Raw genomic sequence first — 18,159 nt, 5'->3', positions numbered from 1 at the left:
GTTCCTATCTCCTTTACCTTCCAGTGAAAGACCGCTTTAATTTTAAAAACACAAACCACAAAATGTTAAAATGTTTTGTCTAAAATTCAAATTTTCCTACTCCAATATTTCACACTGCTTACCTGAGGACGAGTGCTTGAGCCTTCTGGACCATCACTCAAAGGCAACATAGAATATGAAAGGGACTCTCCATCCTTCTTAGGATCTAAAGGACTTTTTGGTCTAGCAGGTAAACCTACTGAAAAATAAGACCACATACAGAACCATTAAAGCAAAACATTGCCAGATATTTTTCTACTTACATTCTTATCATATGATTTCTTACCTTTATCAAAAACTAGCTTAACTCTTCTAGTATGTCTTTTACGATTTTTAAATTCTCTTTCAAAGTTCCCAAGGCTATGGGTATATTGGTCCCATACGATCTCAGGCAACTGAACAACTCTCTGTGGATACGGAAGCCCTATATCAGCCTGGGGGCAGGGGAGAAAAAACAAGATAAAGTAAAAGTCTAAATTTAATTAAAGAAATAATCAACCACAGTCAAATTTTCAGATGACTCCAAATCCAAATAATCAACGGGGCATTTCTATTCATGTTTAAATCCAAATGACAATAAAGTTAATTAATATAGTCTAAATATTAAATGCTAAAGATGGTAAGTGAATAAATGAATTTAGCAAAACCTAAGTACTACTTCTAGATGGAGGGCAGTGTCTTTTAAAATAATGATAGTAATATTAAATAAAACTAACAACCCATAAATGTTCTCTGCATTCCATATACCAATATATATCACCAGTTTCATTAATATGAACTAAGAGGAATTTTTTATACGTCCACTAAAACAAACATGTTACAAGTCAACAACATAACTAATATGATAAACCTAAATAAAATAGGCAAATTGAGTTTGTATGAACAAACCCAGAAAAATAGAAGAATCAACCTTTTAAATTAAACCTAGTAGGAAAATTTTTTTCCAAAGAACATAGGACTTTTTTAATTAAAAAAAAAAAATTCTCAGACACTAATAACTTCATGGTTATTAAAGTTTCTTAATTTAATATATTTCTGTGTCTTTTTATAAAAAATTATTAAGATGGTCAACATCACATCTTTATTTCTGAAATAAAGTGAAAAGAAATTCCATTCTAGGCTGAGCACAGTGACTCAAGCCTGTAATCTCAGCACTTTGGGAGGCCGAGGCTGGTGGAACACTTCAGGTCAGGAGTTTCAGACCAATCTGGCCAACATGGTGAAACCCAGTCTCTACTAAAAATAAAAAAAATTAGCCAGGCGTGGTGCAGTGCACTTGCAGTCCCAGATACTCAGGAGGCTGAGGCAGGAGAATCGCTTGAACCCGGGAGGCAGAGGTTGCAGTGAACCGAGATCAGGCCCCACTGCACTACAGCCTGGGTGACCTAGTGAGACTCCAAACTCAAAAAAAAAAAAAAAAAGAAATGAAAGTCTGTTCAAACTAAACCTGAAAGTGAAGAAACAGGAAATAATCAACAGCATACAAATCTAGTAAATATGCCTAATTGCATCTTTTTGCCTACCCGGGAAAGTAAATGAAATGAAATTAAGGTTAATGAATTTTTCATTAGTATTTACTTTACTAACACCATCTGTTTTAGTTGAATTCACTGTAAATAACCATTATAAGTCTTATATCTTTTTGTACCAGCAAATTATTTAATAACAGCAATGCAGAATCAATAAACACTTAAAGGGGCCTCACTTTAACACAGAAGATACACCAAAATTCTAAAAACCTTAGAGTTTTAACAAATCAACATATAGACTCTACATCTTTTATGATATTCAATGTTTTCTACAAGTATGAAGAGAAAGAAATGTTTACCAACTAAATAATATACCTAGAAACATTCAAATAATAAATTAACACATCTAGTGAAATAAGGTCGCCAGAGCCGCTCTCCTAATACCTGGTAGACCACTTTTGTAACTAATTCAAAACAGGTAACTCATAAAGATACTAAAGTTGTCACACAAGATAAGATTTCATTTCTTTTTTAAGAAGAGGATTCTTTTTCATCGTTTTTCAGTTCTAATCTTTTCATACAATGCTGATTAATATTATACCTCTGAAATTTAATGAACAATTAGTGGGTCCCTATTACAGCACAAATGCACATCAAGATCATCTCCATATTTACACACCAAGAAACTCATTATAAAAACCTGTATCACTTTTAAGTGGTTAAGTGTTAAGCATGAAAGTTCTGTTTTAAGGAAAACAAAATTATGGAGAATTTTCACATTTAAAAAAGGCATTTCAGAATTAAGTAAAATTTATACTTCTTCCTCATGGACTTGGCTATCGTAACTCTAAAGATATTTAAAAATAGATTTTGTTTTGATCACCATTGTTTTCTCTCTCAATATGCACAAAGGTACTAGTGTGCAAAAGTAACCCAGAAACAAATGTAGTTAATCAATTCTGAAGTATTTTTTTCTTTTAGCTTTACTAAGCCCTAAGTCCTGATACAGAGGAGGAAAAATACTCAAAGAAGGGGAAGATAACAGGAAAAGCTAGGAAAAAAAATGGCTAAGGAATAGGACAAGTTCCCATACAAATATCCAATAAAAGCTTCTAGCTATTTTCATTTGGATATATTTTATTGTCTGCCTGGTGGAGGTGGAAGAAGTTGGTATCTTGCCTTAAGTAGTACGGCTAATTATAGACGAAAAAAATTAAACATTTTAAAAAGTATATACCCATAAAAAAGAATTAGCCAAATTCTCTTAAGCTATTCCCAAACAGATCTTAGTAAATCTTAAGAAGGGTTCAATGTATACCTTCTTCTGGAGTTTTTCCACAAATCCAATGGGATTTTTTAGTGCTTCTCTCTGGTGTCTGCCTAAACTTTCAAGGTCTTGGACTGCTTGAGAACGCTGAGCCTCGAGTACAGCAATCGTCTGCAGTAGTCTCTGATAACTACAGAGACAAAGAAAAATATTTCACAAAAATTTTCTAGTAACAACAATAAATAAAAACTGAGTTCAAGCCATGATCTACTATTAAGTCACACAGTCTTTTAAGAGTTACCTGAAAGAGTTTAGTAAAACATATTACTGGGAATAAATGAGGTCTTCCTGAGTTACGAAGTACCTACAGAAAATAAGAGTTAGAGAAAGCAAAGCCTTCTTCCCCCATCTTAAGTTTTTAATTCTTGAACCTGAACAAGTACCAAAAGAGCATTTTGACTTTCCAACAATCCAAGTCATTAAGAAACTGCTAGATTAAAAATAAAATTAAAATGATAAAATCTTAACACTAGGAGGGATCACTCAATTCAGGCACTTTGTTGTACTCTGTTGAAATAAGGAATCTGAGGCATGTTTTCTCGCCAAGAGACACGTGACATTGTCACATAATTCCAACGTGATCTTAGTCTCCCGGTTTCCATTTGCTCTATTATACCCTCCCTCCTATTTGAAAGATTTACTTTTCCATCAACAAATCTGTCATTTTTTTCCTCCACATGAAAGATAAATACAAATGTTCAATTCTTAAGTATTAATCATTTGAAGAGAAGAAAGGCCATAAAGATATTTATTCTTTTCTGCTTGCAAAGGTCCATTTGGCAAAACAAGCATACAGTTTTATCCACACAAATGTATTACAAGTCATTATCCTGAAATCTCACTATAATACATGTATTCTAATATTCTCCCTCTGTTTAAATTGTCTTGCCTCTCTAATATTTAATTTCACATTACCAGCACACATAGAGAAACATGTTAAACCCAAAGCTCTGAATGCGCAAATACATTTTGCAAAACAACTCAAGGAAAAGTCAATCCAAGTTCACTTTAAAATAATTGGTTAAATCCTTAAAGTATAAGCAAAGCACAATTTTTCTATATGGCTTCAAGTAACTTTCATTTTGTTTCCTACTAGACTGTAAACTCCATATGGCAAGTTCATCTGTTTCGTTCATTGTTTTGTTTAGCTAGTATGCAACATACTTCCCAGCACGTAGATGCTCAATAGATATTTTCTAAATGAATAGATTTTCTGAATCTTTTAAGTTCAGAAGTAAGCAAACTAGCAGAAGTATCAAAGGTGAAATACTGCAGTTTTGAGGTTCACAGGCCATGGTGTCATGGCAACATGATGTTCTCTATCAGAATACTTTTCTCAGCCTGCTGTCTAAAACAAATCTTATTCTTGTTTTCAAGACCTTGTTAACTAATCTTTGATGAAATTTTTAATAATTAAGGTAAAACTGCTAATGCTGAAGGGTAAGATTCCTCTCCAGCTAGAGATATTTCATTTAAAACTAGAGCTAGGAGTAGGAAAGGCAGAGCTATACTAAGTCACTACAGGATAAATTACAGAGGGTAAATCTAAACTCACTTTCACTAAGCCTTCTTTTGCTTTGAGGTGTATGCAGTGTACAAATCCTGTCTCAGCTGGCTGTTTCTACTAAGCAGGCTCACATAGGCTCAATCTTAGGGTGATGGTAGTGATGTGAGTGCTAGAAGCTATCCTCTCTAGGCAATACTCTTAATTGTCATACTGCACCTTCAGAATTCCTATCCCACTAGATGAATACAACCAGACTTACATTGTCTCTATTCCTGTTTTAAGCAGGAGTTACACACTTCAGTACCACTTTAAAAACAACTGTGAATATATTAAAACTTCAGTAAAAGGTGTAGGCAGAGTAACAATAAGGCACAAGTAAAAATAGGGTTATGAAAAAACAAGTTTGAAAAAGGTACTACAGTCAATTACAATGGCAGCTGTCTTTTTGTTAGGTTTGGAGCAAACGGACACTGGGAAGAAGGGCCTCTAATTTGAAGCCAACAAATTACCACAATTTTACAATATGTAAATTATTCCATAATAAATGACTTAAAAAATATTTCCAATAAAGATGGCAAATAAGGCACAGTTCTTCAATTCTGCTTCCATTTAGCTAAGACAACATGATTATCAGATTGGAAGGCCTATGATAAACATGGGTAAAGTCTTTAAGCTCAAAATAATGAAGACTCTTAAGAAAACAGTAGATTGAAGTCTTCTATCCCAGATAATTGGATTTCTCAGCGTACTCAGACACCGCACCAGTAAGATTACCATATATATATATATATATATATCCATGAGCAGATATGGAAGAAATTATTTAAACAAAACCGAAGTGACATCTAAAAAACAGTAAATATAGATAAATCTGTTTTCAATCCCACTCACCCACCTACACAAGCAAACTACAGAAGCTGATCCAGGCATGAATCCAAAGGCAAGATTCATTTTTCATTAATTCAACAATTATTTACTAAGAAAACAAGGCATTATCCTAAAAGCTTTAGTAATTATCAAGATAAACCAGGCATGCAGTCTAAGTATAATAGAGGAGTTAAAATTATACCACGGAGGAACTGGATGAAGTACAAATAGGGCTGCATTGGTTGTGCTGCTGGGGATGGAGGATGGGTATATGAGGGTCCATCATACTAGTCTGTCTACTTTTTTTTAATGTTTTAAATTCCCCACAATGAATGTTTAAAAATCAACTCCAATTTTGACCCCCCCCCCCTTTTTTTTTTTTTTTTGAGACGGAGTCTCGTTCTGTCGCCCAGGCTGGAGTGCAGTGGTGCGATCTCGGCTCACTGCAAACTCCACCTCCCGGGTTCACGCCATTCTCCTGCCTCAGCCTCCTTAGTAGCTGGGACTACAGGCGCCCGCCACCTCGCCCGGCTAATTTTTTGTATTTTTAGTAGAGACGGAGTTTCACCGTGTTAGCCAGGATAGCCTCAATCTCCTGACCTCGTGATCCGCCCGCCTTGGCCTGCCAAAGTACTGGCCTCCCAAAGTGCTGGGATTACAGGCCTGAGCCACCATCCCCGGCTCTTTGACCCGTATTAATGGGGGAGGTGAGGACTGTACTACTCCTTCTGGGCTGATCAGCTCACAGCTGCCACTGCATTCAGCTATGCTTTGAGAAAGACAAACAGGTTCATGAATAGACAAGATGGATGAGAAACAATGTAAGATGAAATAACAATACAGTTGGCCCTTGAACAACACAACACAGTTTGAACTCCATGGATCCACTTACATGCAAATTTTCTTCTACCTCTGATATCCCTGAGACAGCAAGACCAACCACTCCTCTTCCTCCTCTACCTCAGCCTACTCCATGTGAGGACAATGAGGGTGAAGACTTTCAGGCTGGTCCACTTTCACTTAATGAATAGTAAATACATTTTCTCTTTATTATGATTGTCTTAATAACATTTTCTGTTTCTAGCTTACTTTGTTGCAAGAATACAGTATAAAATGCATGTAACAGACAACATCTGTGTTAATCAAATGTTTGTGTTATATAGTAAAGCTTCTGGGTCAACAGTAGGCTATTAGTAGTTCAGTTTTAGGGGAGTCAAAAGTTATATGTGGATTTTCAACTACACAGGAGGTCTATGCCCAATCCCTGTGTTGCTGAAGGGTCAACTGTGGTGTCTGACATTTACTGAATGTGTACTACATGCCACACAAATGTTGTATTTTAAACGTAATAACTCAATCCTCACAGTAACTTTATGACCCTGGTACCAACATTCTTAATTTTAAACACAAGGAAACCAAGCACAGATTAAATAACTCCCCAAGATCATACCAGCTATTTTATTTATGGTGGAGCTGCTACGTGAGGAATGGTTAAAGTCTCTGAGAATATTTAGTCAAGAAATGAAAACCTCCACTAGAATACCATTTCCATTTTTATTTAACAAACAGCTATGCAGGAAAAAAAAACAGACTTGTTTTATAGAGTATAAAGGGTCAAACCAGGAGCAAATTGTGATAAAGACACAATATGAAGAAAAACTTTGTCTCAGTCAAAACTAATAAAGGTGGTAGGATAGCACCCAATCACCAAGATGTTCAGACAGGTATCTAAAAGAAATTCAAACACTAAAAACCTGAAACGCTTTAATGCCAGTAAAATATCCTGCTTTTACTTTTGCTACTCACTGAACCAAGCAAGAGAATACAATAACTTAAAAAATTACACATATTTTTGCATGGATAAAATCATAGTTATACCTTTTCCATAAGGATAGCTATGTTAAATCTATTAAAATTATTTGTTATTTATGTCTAAATCTAAATCTTACACAATGCTAACAACAACAAACTTACTTGTGTCAAAGAATTAGGGTTTTCTTATTTTCGTCTTTTGAGACAGGGAGTTGCTGTGTTACCCTGGCAGGCGGGCAGTGTCAGATTATGGCTCACTGCAGCCTCTACCTCTCAAGCTCAAGAAATTCTCTCACTTCAGCCTCCCAAGTAGCTGGGACAAGTGTGCACCACCATGCCCAGCTAATTTTTTAATTTTTTGTAGAGACAGGGTCTCACTGTGTTGCCCAGGCTGATCTCAAACTCCTGGCCTCAAGCTTTCCTCCCACCTTGGCCTCCCAAAGTGCTGGGATTACAGGCGTTAAGTCACCACACCCAACCAGAACTGTTTTTAATTTTACATCTCCAACATAAGACATTTTAGTTTTATATATTTGGCCAAAGTATAAATGCCCTTTCAAGTCCTTATCTAAGTTATTTTTACTACTTTTCAATATCTAAGTCCTCTTGAATTCTTTATTTACATTTATGAATATAAAAACATTTATATGAAAGAGTATATGGGTAAAAATCCTGACATCTAAAGAGAACATCAAGGAATTAGTAATCTGGAGGTTGATTTACTTACTTACTTATCTATTTATTTATTTGACAGAGTCTCACTCTGTCACCCAGGTTGAAGGGCAGTGGTGCAATCATAGCTCACTGCGGCCTCAAACTCCTGGGCTGAAGTGATCCTCTCGCCTCAGCCTCCCGAGTACCTAGGGCCACAGGTATGCCACCTTTCCCAGTGAATTTTGTTCTCTGGGGTTTTGTTTTGTTTTGATTTTTGTAGGGACGGGGTCTCGCTTTGTTGCCCAGGCTGGTCTCAAACTCCTGGCTGCAAACATTCCTCCAGCCAGAGCCTCCAAAAGTGCTAGGAATATAGGCATGAATCACTGTGCTTGGCCTATAAGTTAATTTTACAGTCCAATTTCTAGGCAGTAATATTACATACACAATAATCAAGGAGGGATGGAAGGAAGTACAGGAGGGAGGCATAGACAGGCAGACAGAAACAGAAGGAAAGATTTTATATTCAACTGCATCAGAATCTTTTTCAAAAAACTAGATTTCCATTTCTACTATGGTAACAACCCTTAAGATTCCATGGGCATTTGTAATCTTAAAAAAAACTAATGGAGAAACATTTTTAAAAATCCTTATCAAGGACACTCTGCCAAAATATCAGCCTGATTCTTCAAAATAGTCATTAAATAGTGTCATTAAAAACAAAAAAGAGGGCCGGGCGCGGTGGCTCAAACCCGTAATCCCAGCACTTTGGGAGGCCGAGACGGGCGGATCACGAGGTCAGGAGATCAAGACCATCCTGGCTAACACGGAGAAACCCCGTCTCTACTAAAAAATACAGAAAACTAGCCGGGCGAAGTGGTGGGCGCCTGTAGTCCCAGCTACTCGGGAGGCTAAGGCAGGAGAATGGCGTTCTTGCAGTGAGGAGCTTGCAGTGAGCTGAGATCCGGCCACTGCACTCCAGCCTGGGCGACAGAGCCAGACTCCGTCTCAAAAAAAAACAAAAAAAAACAAAAAAAAAAAAACAGAGGGCCCGGTGCAGTGGCTCACGCCTGTAATCCCAGCACTTTGGGAGGCCAAGGCAGGCAGATCACCAGAGGTCAAGGGTTCGAGACTAGCCTGGCCAACATGGTGAAGCCCCATCTCTACTAAATACAAAAATTAGCTGGACATGGTGGTGCATGCCTGTAATCTCAGCTACCTGGGAGGCTGAGGCAGGAGAATTGCTTGAACCCAGGAGGTGGAGGTTGTTATAAGCTGAGATAATGCCATTGCACTCCAGCCTGGGTGACAGAGCAAGATTCCGTCTCAAAAAACAAAAAAAGAGGGAGAGCTATACAGGAGTCTAACTAAAGTTTTATCGGAACATAGCCACACTCATTTGTTTACATAATTTCTATGGGTGCTTTCTAGCTATAATAACAAAGAGGAAGAGCTGCAATAGAATCACATTATCCACAAAGCCTAAACTATATACTATCTGGGCCTTTAAGAAAGTTTGCCAAGCCATGCTCTAGATTAAAGGACACAGGGACATGACAAGCAAATGTAATGCAGAATCTTGGGCTAGATCCCCTCAGGGGTTAAACAGCTATAAAGGACATTTTTGTGGATAAATGGAAAAATCTAAATATACATTGTGGAGTATATAATTTTATTGTACCAATGTTAAATTGCTGGAGTATAATAATGGTATTTAAAGTTATACAGGGAAATGCCCTTCTTTTTAGGAGATATTTGCTGAAGTATAAGAGGATACAACCCACTTTTAAATGACTCAGCAATTTTAAAAGTACATTGTACCAGATGGGAAGGAAAATAAGGGTAAAAGGAGAGAAAATACATTAGAAAATGTTAAGTTGTTAACAACTGGTGAATTTAGGTGAAGGTTATGCAGATTCTTATCATATTACTGTTTTAGTTTTTCTACGTTTTATACTTTTCCTAAATAAAAAACAAGGAATAAAAAGTCTTCATTATACTTTGCTACTCAAAAAGAGCAGCTTGATTTTCCTATGAACACTGAGCCTCATTAAACATACTGAAAACAACCAGAGGACATCAGGTGACTTAATAAACGTATGTATGCGGCACACAAAATTTTAAAATTCAGTGAAATAAGAGCTACATAATAAGATGCTTTCTCTTCCTTAATGAAGGGCTCAAAGAGTTTACAAGAAGTGCCAATTCAGTAACTCACAAATAATCTCTCACTTTCTTTCTCTTTCTTTTCTTTTCTTCCCTCCCTCTCTCCTTCTCCCTCTTCGTTCTTTTCTTTCATTAGAGATGGTGTCTCACTCTGTTGCCCAGGCTGGAGTACACAATCATAGCTCAGTGCCTCAAACTCCAGGGCTCAAGTGATCCTCCCACCCCAGCCTCCCAAGTAGCTGGGACTACAGGCGCATAGCACCATGCCTGGTTAATTTTAAAAACATTTTTTATAGACAGGTTCTTGCTATGTGGCTCAAATTGGTCTTGAACTCCTGGCCTCAAGGGATCCTTCCAGGTCATCCTACCAAAGTGCTGGGATTACAAGGCATAAGCCAGGCCCACTCACTTTCAATGAAACTCCAGAAGTCAATGGTGATCAAAAGCTTTTTATGATATTCTGTATTAAGACATAAACTAATACCTCAGCTCCCAATAATATGCCTTCCAGGTATAAAGATCAATTCTGTATTGAAAATAAGTAAAATCCTGAAATTTAAAATGAGCAAAGCAAAAACCAGGTACTTATTTTAAAAGTATGGACAAATCAGCAAGACACTAAGGCTTTATTAACAGGCCAAAATCTAAGTGAAAGAATAAACAGACAGGGGCAAAAGGAGAACTAAAATTGCTTTTGGCTTGAGGGCAGGTACCGAACCATGCAAGCTTGAGCTCAGTTTTCTAGACTTCACTTGGCCGAGGAACATAAGACAAAGCCACCAAGGTAGACAGTGTAATAGGAAACTCTCTCCACATTAAGCTGGGACCCTATCCCTCACTCCAACCCCCAAGGAGAGTTGCCTTTGGACTGAGGAAAGAAGACATATTTTACTGCCCCAAATTATATTACCTGGGTGGTCCCCTAAACCTCAATCCATGACTACAGTTTAAGTCAATGGCCCTGGACAAGGACACAACCCCCTCCCACCTCCAACGCTGAATCAAGATACCCACAGAAGCAAATGCAATCCTGTCTAGAGAAATACATTTTCATCCTGGGCCTCAAAGATAATCCATAAGTAATTTTCCAAAGAAAATGAATAGCTCACATTAAAAAAAAAAAAAAATTGTTCCTTTTTTTTTTTTGAGACAGAGTTTCGCTCTGTCCCCCAGGATGGAGTGCAGTGGTGCGATCTCAGCTCACTGCAACCTCCGTCTCCCGGGTTCAAGTGATTCTCCTGCCTCAGCCTCTGAGTAGCTGGGATTACAGGTACACACCACCACGCCTGGCTATTTTTTGTATTTTTAGTAGAGACGGGGTTTCACCACGTTGGTCAGGCTGGTTTCAAAATCCTGACCTCAAGTGACCTGCCCACCCTGGCCTCCCAAAGTGTTGGGATTACAGGCATGAGCAACGGTGCCCAGCCTGCTCACATTAAAAAATTATCAAGCATGCAAGAAAGCCAGACACAAATAATAAGAATAAAAGGAGCTCAAAAATATTTATAAGGTATAGGAAACTACAAAAATTGAGCATGTAGCTCTGAAAAGGAAGCAAATAAAATATTTAAAAATACAGTAACTAAAACTAAAATCTCAGTGGGTTCAAATTTTCACTTCTGGAAAACACAGACAAGGCAAATTCAGAACAAATTCTTCCCTGAAGACAACCAATATAAAGCTGGAGAAAATATTTTAAAGTTTTTAAAAGCATCAAACAGCTAACAAAACTGTGAGTTATTACAAGGCAAAGATCCACAAGATGGAAACCAGAAAGATAAAACATGTTTTGGGGGCACTTTTGCCTGGAGCAATTTATTGATCCAGAAGAGAGGACTGAGAGGCTGAGCAGTCCTTTTGACAGCTTAAAACAGCAGAAGATCAGAGTTGGAGTCTAGGGCCTATCAAGGGAGAACTTTGAAACCAGTCCAGCCTTTGGGCTGAGATCCTGAAGGTCTATACCTTAGAACTAAGTATGAACACGAAGCAAACAGCTTTCTCAGAACAGACTAGAATATCTCAGTTTGGAATTAATTAGTAAAGTTAAAGATGTACATACCCTAAGATCCAGACATCCCAGACCTAGGTACAACCTCAAGAGACTCTTGAATATACATAGTGTAAGACATATGTTCATAGCAGCATTATTAATAACCCCAAAGTCCATCTAATATGAATGCTTAATATAGCAATGAAAATTGACATCTATTTACATCAACACATATAAATATCACAAACATAATGTATTACAAATGGACAGATACAGTGTGGTTCAAAAGCATGAAAAACTAAACTTTATTGTTAAAGGATACACATATAGGTGGTTAAAAGCTTTTAAAACAGCAAAGAATTATTTTCTCAAAAGATCGTATTTACCTCTGGGAAGAGGAAAGGGGCAAGGTATAACTGAAGAACTATTCCTAGGAGACTTGTGAAGTACGATCAATATTTTATTTCTTAACCTGGATAGTGGTTAAACAATGATAGGTTATTTGATTTCATAATTACTCTATAACTGTGCATAAATATTTCATTAGTCTTATATGCATAAGAAATTGCACAATTTTTTTTAAAGGGAAAATAACTTTTCTAGGAAGAAAATGTTACAAAGAGATCACCTGCACTCTTTTAGAACTTTAAGATTCACCTAAGAGTCCTAGTTCAAGTTCCAGCTCTACCAACAACTAACCATGGTATTCAAGTCATTAAACCTTGGGTCTTGCTTCTTTGTCTTTAAAATGAAAACGGGTAAGACAGATAATTGCAAAAGCTTTTCTTCCAAGCAATATATTAAAGGATCCTAAGATACTTGTACTACTCAGGTCACTCATTACTACATATCCTTTCTGACTTGTAAATGGATTCCATTTATGTTGTATACACAAATACAGCATTAAGTCTCTGCTCTCCGCTTTCTTCATAAAGAATCAATCTGACAATTGGGCTTATCAGCTCTGCCCACAGCTAGAAGTATGCAAAGTTACTGCCCTCAAAGAGGAGAATATTTAAAAAGACCTATGTGATAAGTTTCTCCTACTTCATAGTGTCTACTCATAAGGCATTAATAACATTTCTCTCACAAAAGACACTTCTAAAAGGAAATTATCAGGAATATTATGGTGGGTTTATGAAGAGACTGGCTGTTCCCTAGGTCACTGAATAGTACACTTCCTGAAGGAGAAAATTTTTAGGTACACCTATCCCTTTAGATCTTAAAATGAATGTCTTATTTTATTATACTGTGTGATTTTTAAGAGGAGAGCCATTTTTCTACATCTTTAATGCTGTCCCATAGCATAGTAAAGTTCAAGAAACAGATAGTGTTCATAAAAATGAAAATAGAAACTACAAAAGAAAATAAGAGCTGAGTAGTTATACAGATGGATGACTTTTCAGTTTCGACAGTTCAGATATAGTTCTAGATTATATTTAGAGCATTGTTTTAATATTCTGTTTATGACATCTTGGGAGTTAAGCATACTAAAGGAACATACAAGCCTCAATTCTTTGCAACACTTAACACTTAGATGAACACATAAAAGACAAACTTGCCAAATTTATGAATATGAAGCTGAGAAAGATAGCAAATACTAAAGACTTTAAAAATCAGGATTAAGAAATAACAGGCAAGCTAGAAAACTAGATCAACAACAAGATAACATTTAACCACATAAACAAAAAATATGGCATTGAATTACAAAACAACCAGATAAGTATAGGATGGCATGAACTTGCCTTGACAGGCCCCCAGCCCCCAAAAAAATTGTGGTCCTCTCAGCTGGATCATTGGCTTACTATGAGGTAAAGTATAAAGTGCTGCTCAAAAAACATGTAATATTATCTTGAACTTGCATCAACCCATTCAAACGCTTACCACACACATTCACTGTACGTTCTATTACATCAACCATTCTAAAGGATGCACATATAACCAACATGCAGCACTACCTTCAAGACCATTACAATTTAGGGAAGGAGATGTGACTGTGTGAACAGTAGCTATTTAAATATTGAAAAATAAGAAAGCTTATAAAATTCTTAGTCAATTCCTAGAATTTGCTAGACTTTTAATGATTAATATACTCTAAGAGAAATACACATATGCAAAATTTAACTAGCCATGATGAATGCATAAGCATGTTATGAACAAAATGATCATTTCAGGGAGATACAAACAATGCATCATATAAGAAGTAAAAAGCAAGTTGAATCCTGAAAAATAGATGGAATTTCAAAAGGAAAGGTAAAAAGAGGTTAAGACATTCTAGACAGAATATCAAATATTACACCTTATCAGGCTCTTAGTTTCCTCTTCTACAAAATAGGACAGTCTCCAAAATCTGTCCAATTCCAGAATCCCCAGGAAGTAGAGCATCTATACATTTTTTTAAACTTCACAGATTATTGTGAAGCATGCCCTTCACAAATTGTTGTAAAGCATACCATTCTAATGCAATAGGGAGTAAATGCAAGTTTTAAACAAACAATGATTATACAAGCAAACATTTGCATTTGGAAGGCTAATATGATCACAATGTATAAGATAAACTTCAGAGAGATGAAAATGGCAAAGGAAACTTCATAAAAAGCTATGTAGCTGACATATAAAATTACACTCTGAGCATCCTATTTAGAACTGAAGTTGTTAATCAACTATGGCTCTGAAAAGCAGAAAACTTAAAGAAGAGGGTATACTGAAAAGCAGAATAAGGTATACTGAAACTGCATTCAAGATACGAATACTTGCTACGTAAAAAGAGAACAGACCTATTTCAAGTCATCCCACAGTCAAATCCATATCACTGAGTAGAATTTCTGGGGAGGAATCTGAGGCTTAACACCAAGTAAAGAATTTGTTGTAACAAACAATGGTATGTACTATTTCATAAAGTAGTGAATTCCCTAGAACTAGATAAACTGAAACAGATATTGAATGACTGACCATCAAAAGGATGCTGCAGAGAGGTGGTATATGAGATGGAAGTTTGGATTAGACTTTAATCAGTTATTCTAAATCAATGTTTCTAAAGATACTCGAAAAGAACATTTAAAAAAATTTCTTCAGTCTAAAAGGCTATATATACTTTATGATTCTCATCATATGACAATTCATAAAAGGCAAAACTACAGAGACAATAAAAACATCAGTAGTTCCTAGAAGTTTAACGCGGTTAGAGAAGGGTTGCATACATGAAGCAAAGGGAACTTTTTTTTCAGACGGAACTTTTTTTCCAGACTGGTGAAATTTTTCCATATAACACTGCAATGTTGGGTATATAATACCATGCATTTATCAAAACCCATAAACCTTTAACGCACTAAGAATGAATCTGAATGTATGCAAATTTTTTTTTTTTTTTTTTTTTTGAGACGGAGTCTCCTTCTGTACAGGCTGGAGTGCAGTGGCGCGACCTCACTGCAAGCTCCGCCTCTCAGGTTCACGCCATTCTCCTGCCTCAGCCTGCCGAGTAGCTGGGACTACACGGGCCGGCCACCGCGCCCGGCTAATACTTTGTATTTTTAGTAGAGACGGGGTTTCACTGTGTTAGCCAGCATGGTCTCGATTTCCTGACCTCGTGATCCGCCCGCCTCGGTCTCCCAAAGTGCTGGGATTACAGGCGTGAGCCACGGCGCCCCGCCTCGCAAATTTTTTTAAAGTCATTTACAAGTTCAGGAATAAAAGAATCTGACTGTATCAAGAATGTCTCAAACAACCTCACTGAGGGGCAGGAAGAAAAGGTGCTGACCTAAATAACTGGAAATGAGTGGTATCTGTAAGACTAAAGGCAAGAGGAACTGTACATAGCACTGTATTCTAGTTGATAGAGTTTTTCACAATTCACAATTCTAATACTGATGTCCACATATAATGAAATTAAATAATTAAATGGTTGACAGGTGGCCAGGATTGCCACTTCTGGAGTGGGAGTGGAAATGTACAGATAAATAAGGGAAGGAGGTTAGAATGATCCATGTGGTAATGGATTAGAGTTGGGAGTCATTACATGAACTCAAGTTTAGCTCAGTTTATAGATACATGCATATACATGGGTTCATATACACACATTTTCTTGCTGTATCAGCTGAGACAGCTAAATAAAAGTAACAATGCCCAGCAGCAATAACCGCATTTGGTATCCAAATTTTGGTTTCTAATACCATTCTCCAATAGGAACTACGGTTCCCTGGACAGATGGTTGATTCTAGAACTAAGGCAGGAAATATACAAAATCAGCGTCAAGTATTTTATAGTGCCAAGAAGTAGGAAGCACTCAAAAAATAACAAAAAAAGATATCACCTTGATGGGGTTATATCACAGGGACACAAGAGCCAATAGAAAGGTTCCCAACAGCCAAAAACTGAAACAATTTGAGCAACAATAAATAAAGCAGTACCACCTTATAATCCAAAGTATAAAATAACTGTCAGTCCACACTGATATAAATGAGTAAATAAATACATGAGGAAAAAGAGAAAAAGTCTCCCTTGAAGAATTCCAAATAACTTACACGGACACTCTGCCCTCAAGAATAGGGAACACAGCTCCCTGTTACTTCAGTGTGGCCTGTGCATAGTGACTTCCTTCCAAAGAATACAGTATGAAAAGGGGAGAAAAAAGAATAACTACAGTGGAAAAACCTGACCAACACGACCTCAGCTGGGTGATTAAAGTCATATCAATAGCAATAAATCTTATTGACAGTGTGCACCCTGGTAGCATGTGATAGAAACGGCATTTTACTTCTATTGTTTTCCTCTCAAAAACCCATAACCCCAGTCTAATCATGAGAAAAATATCAGACAAATTCAAACAGAGAGGCATCTGTAATACCTGACTAATACCCCTCAGAACTGTTCAGATCAACAACAACAAGGCAAGTCTGAAAAACTGCTCCAGCCAAGCGAAGACTCATGAGACATGAAAACTAAATGTAATGTGGTATCCTACATGGGATTCTGAAACAGAAAAAGGACATTAGGTGAAAACTAAGGAACTCAATAATGTATAAAGTTAAGTTAATAATAACAATGTTGATTCATTAATTGTAACAAATGTACCATACCATACTACTGTAAGATAGTAATAATAGAGGAAATTGGGTACAGAGTATACAGTAACCCTGTAATATGTTCTAGACATTTCTGTAAATCTAAAACTATGCTTTTTAAAAAGTCTGTTTTAAAAAAATAAAAATAAATAAATAAAAATAAATAAATAAATAAATACAGTTGACCCTTGAGCAACAACAGGGGTTAAGAGCACAGATGCTCCCAGTGCAGTCTAAAATAACTTTTAACTCCCCAAAACTTAACTACTAAGACTACTGTTGACCCAGAAGCCTTACCATATAACATAAACAGTTGATTAACAGATATTTTGTATGTTACCTATAATACATACTATATTCTTACAATAAAGTAAGCTAGAGAACAAAAAATGTTATTCAGAAGATCATAAGGAAGAGAAAATATATTTACTACTCATTAAGTAGAAGTGGACCATCCTAAAGGTCTTCATCCTCATTCTCCTCATGTTGCATAGGCTGAGAAGGAAGAGGAGGGGTTGGTCTTGCTGTTTCAGCGGTGTCAGAAGGAGGAGAAATTTGCACTTAAGTGGACCTGCGCAGTTTGAACCCATGTACTGTAAATATAAATTTATCAACCTTCCTTGTAGCCACCATTGCTTTATCTTGGGCTAGCAAATGAGAAAGTATTTAGTTAAGGTACATATTTAAGATTGCACCAGTTGAAATATCACAATTTAAGAGATCCCATCTGATTAATTAATTTAAAATTAACCTTTTTATGTTAGCAAATTTATTGCCATTTATTTCTGGTTAAACTTTAAGACATAGTGCAATCATGCCACCAGTTCTGGAACTCATCAATTTGTAAATCTCAGCTGCTATCTAGACTCAATGGAGGGATTTATTTGAAATACCTTTTTAGATATTATCTGTATTCTACTAAAGAGTGACAGCTGCTAAAGCATTTCCCATGTTGTAAAACCTTTCTCAAACAAATCTCATCTTTAGACCTACTACAGTTATATAACTTAAGCTATTAAGTAAGTACACTTCTACTCTTTCAATTTTAGTGCTTTAGCACAGTAGTTAAACAGACACCATTATATCTGGCACAGCTGCTATATATTCTTAATACATTCTGATGCGGAGGCTGGAGACAGGACAAATTCAAGGGCAACAGTCCCTTCAATTTAGTAATGGCAGTCCTTTTATACAATCATATTAGACCAACTTAAGTATTTACAGGACAGTGGTTTTTAAAGAGTATTTAAATAAATAAATAAATGGTAAAG

The 18,159-nt window shown here is 36.5% G+C and overlaps 1 protein-coding gene across 16 annotated transcripts in view; it reads right to left on the bottom strand.

Moving 5' to 3' along the window:
• Positions 1 to 18,159, bottom strand: part of ZZZ3 (zinc finger ZZ-type containing 3) — a 122,727-nt gene that overhangs the window by 16,691 nt on the left and 87,877 nt on the right. For 7 of the 16 annotated variants that reach the window (XR_012418571.1, XR_012418572.1, XM_074003408.1 and 4 more), the window contains 3 exons: positions 2,827 to 2,965; positions 326 to 473; positions 123 to 235 (listed from right to left, as the gene is read on the bottom strand). Coding sequence is in view for 10 of the 16 variants with exons in the window: in XM_074003408.1 (XP_073859509.1) it covers positions 123 to 235; positions 326 to 473; positions 2,827 to 2,965 (400 nt within the window). In the remaining 6 variants the exon portion in view is untranslated. Of the gene's footprint in view, positions 1 to 122; positions 239 to 325; positions 474 to 2,826; positions 2,966 to 3,076; positions 3,140 to 18,159 lie in introns of those variants that run through there. The other 9 variants (XR_012418570.1, XM_074003407.1, XM_065533267.2 and 6 more) reach the window with 4 other exon arrangements.

The sequence above is a fragment of the Macaca fascicularis genome, chromosome 1 (genome assembly GCF_037993035.2).
Source record: "Macaca fascicularis isolate 582-1 chromosome 1, T2T-MFA8v1.1".
NCBI classification, from domain to species: Eukaryota; Metazoa; Chordata; class Mammalia; order Primates; family Cercopithecidae; genus Macaca; species Macaca fascicularis.
The sequence above is the reverse complement of the archived record's forward strand: the minus strand, read 5'-3'. Positions and strand labels throughout refer to the sequence as shown.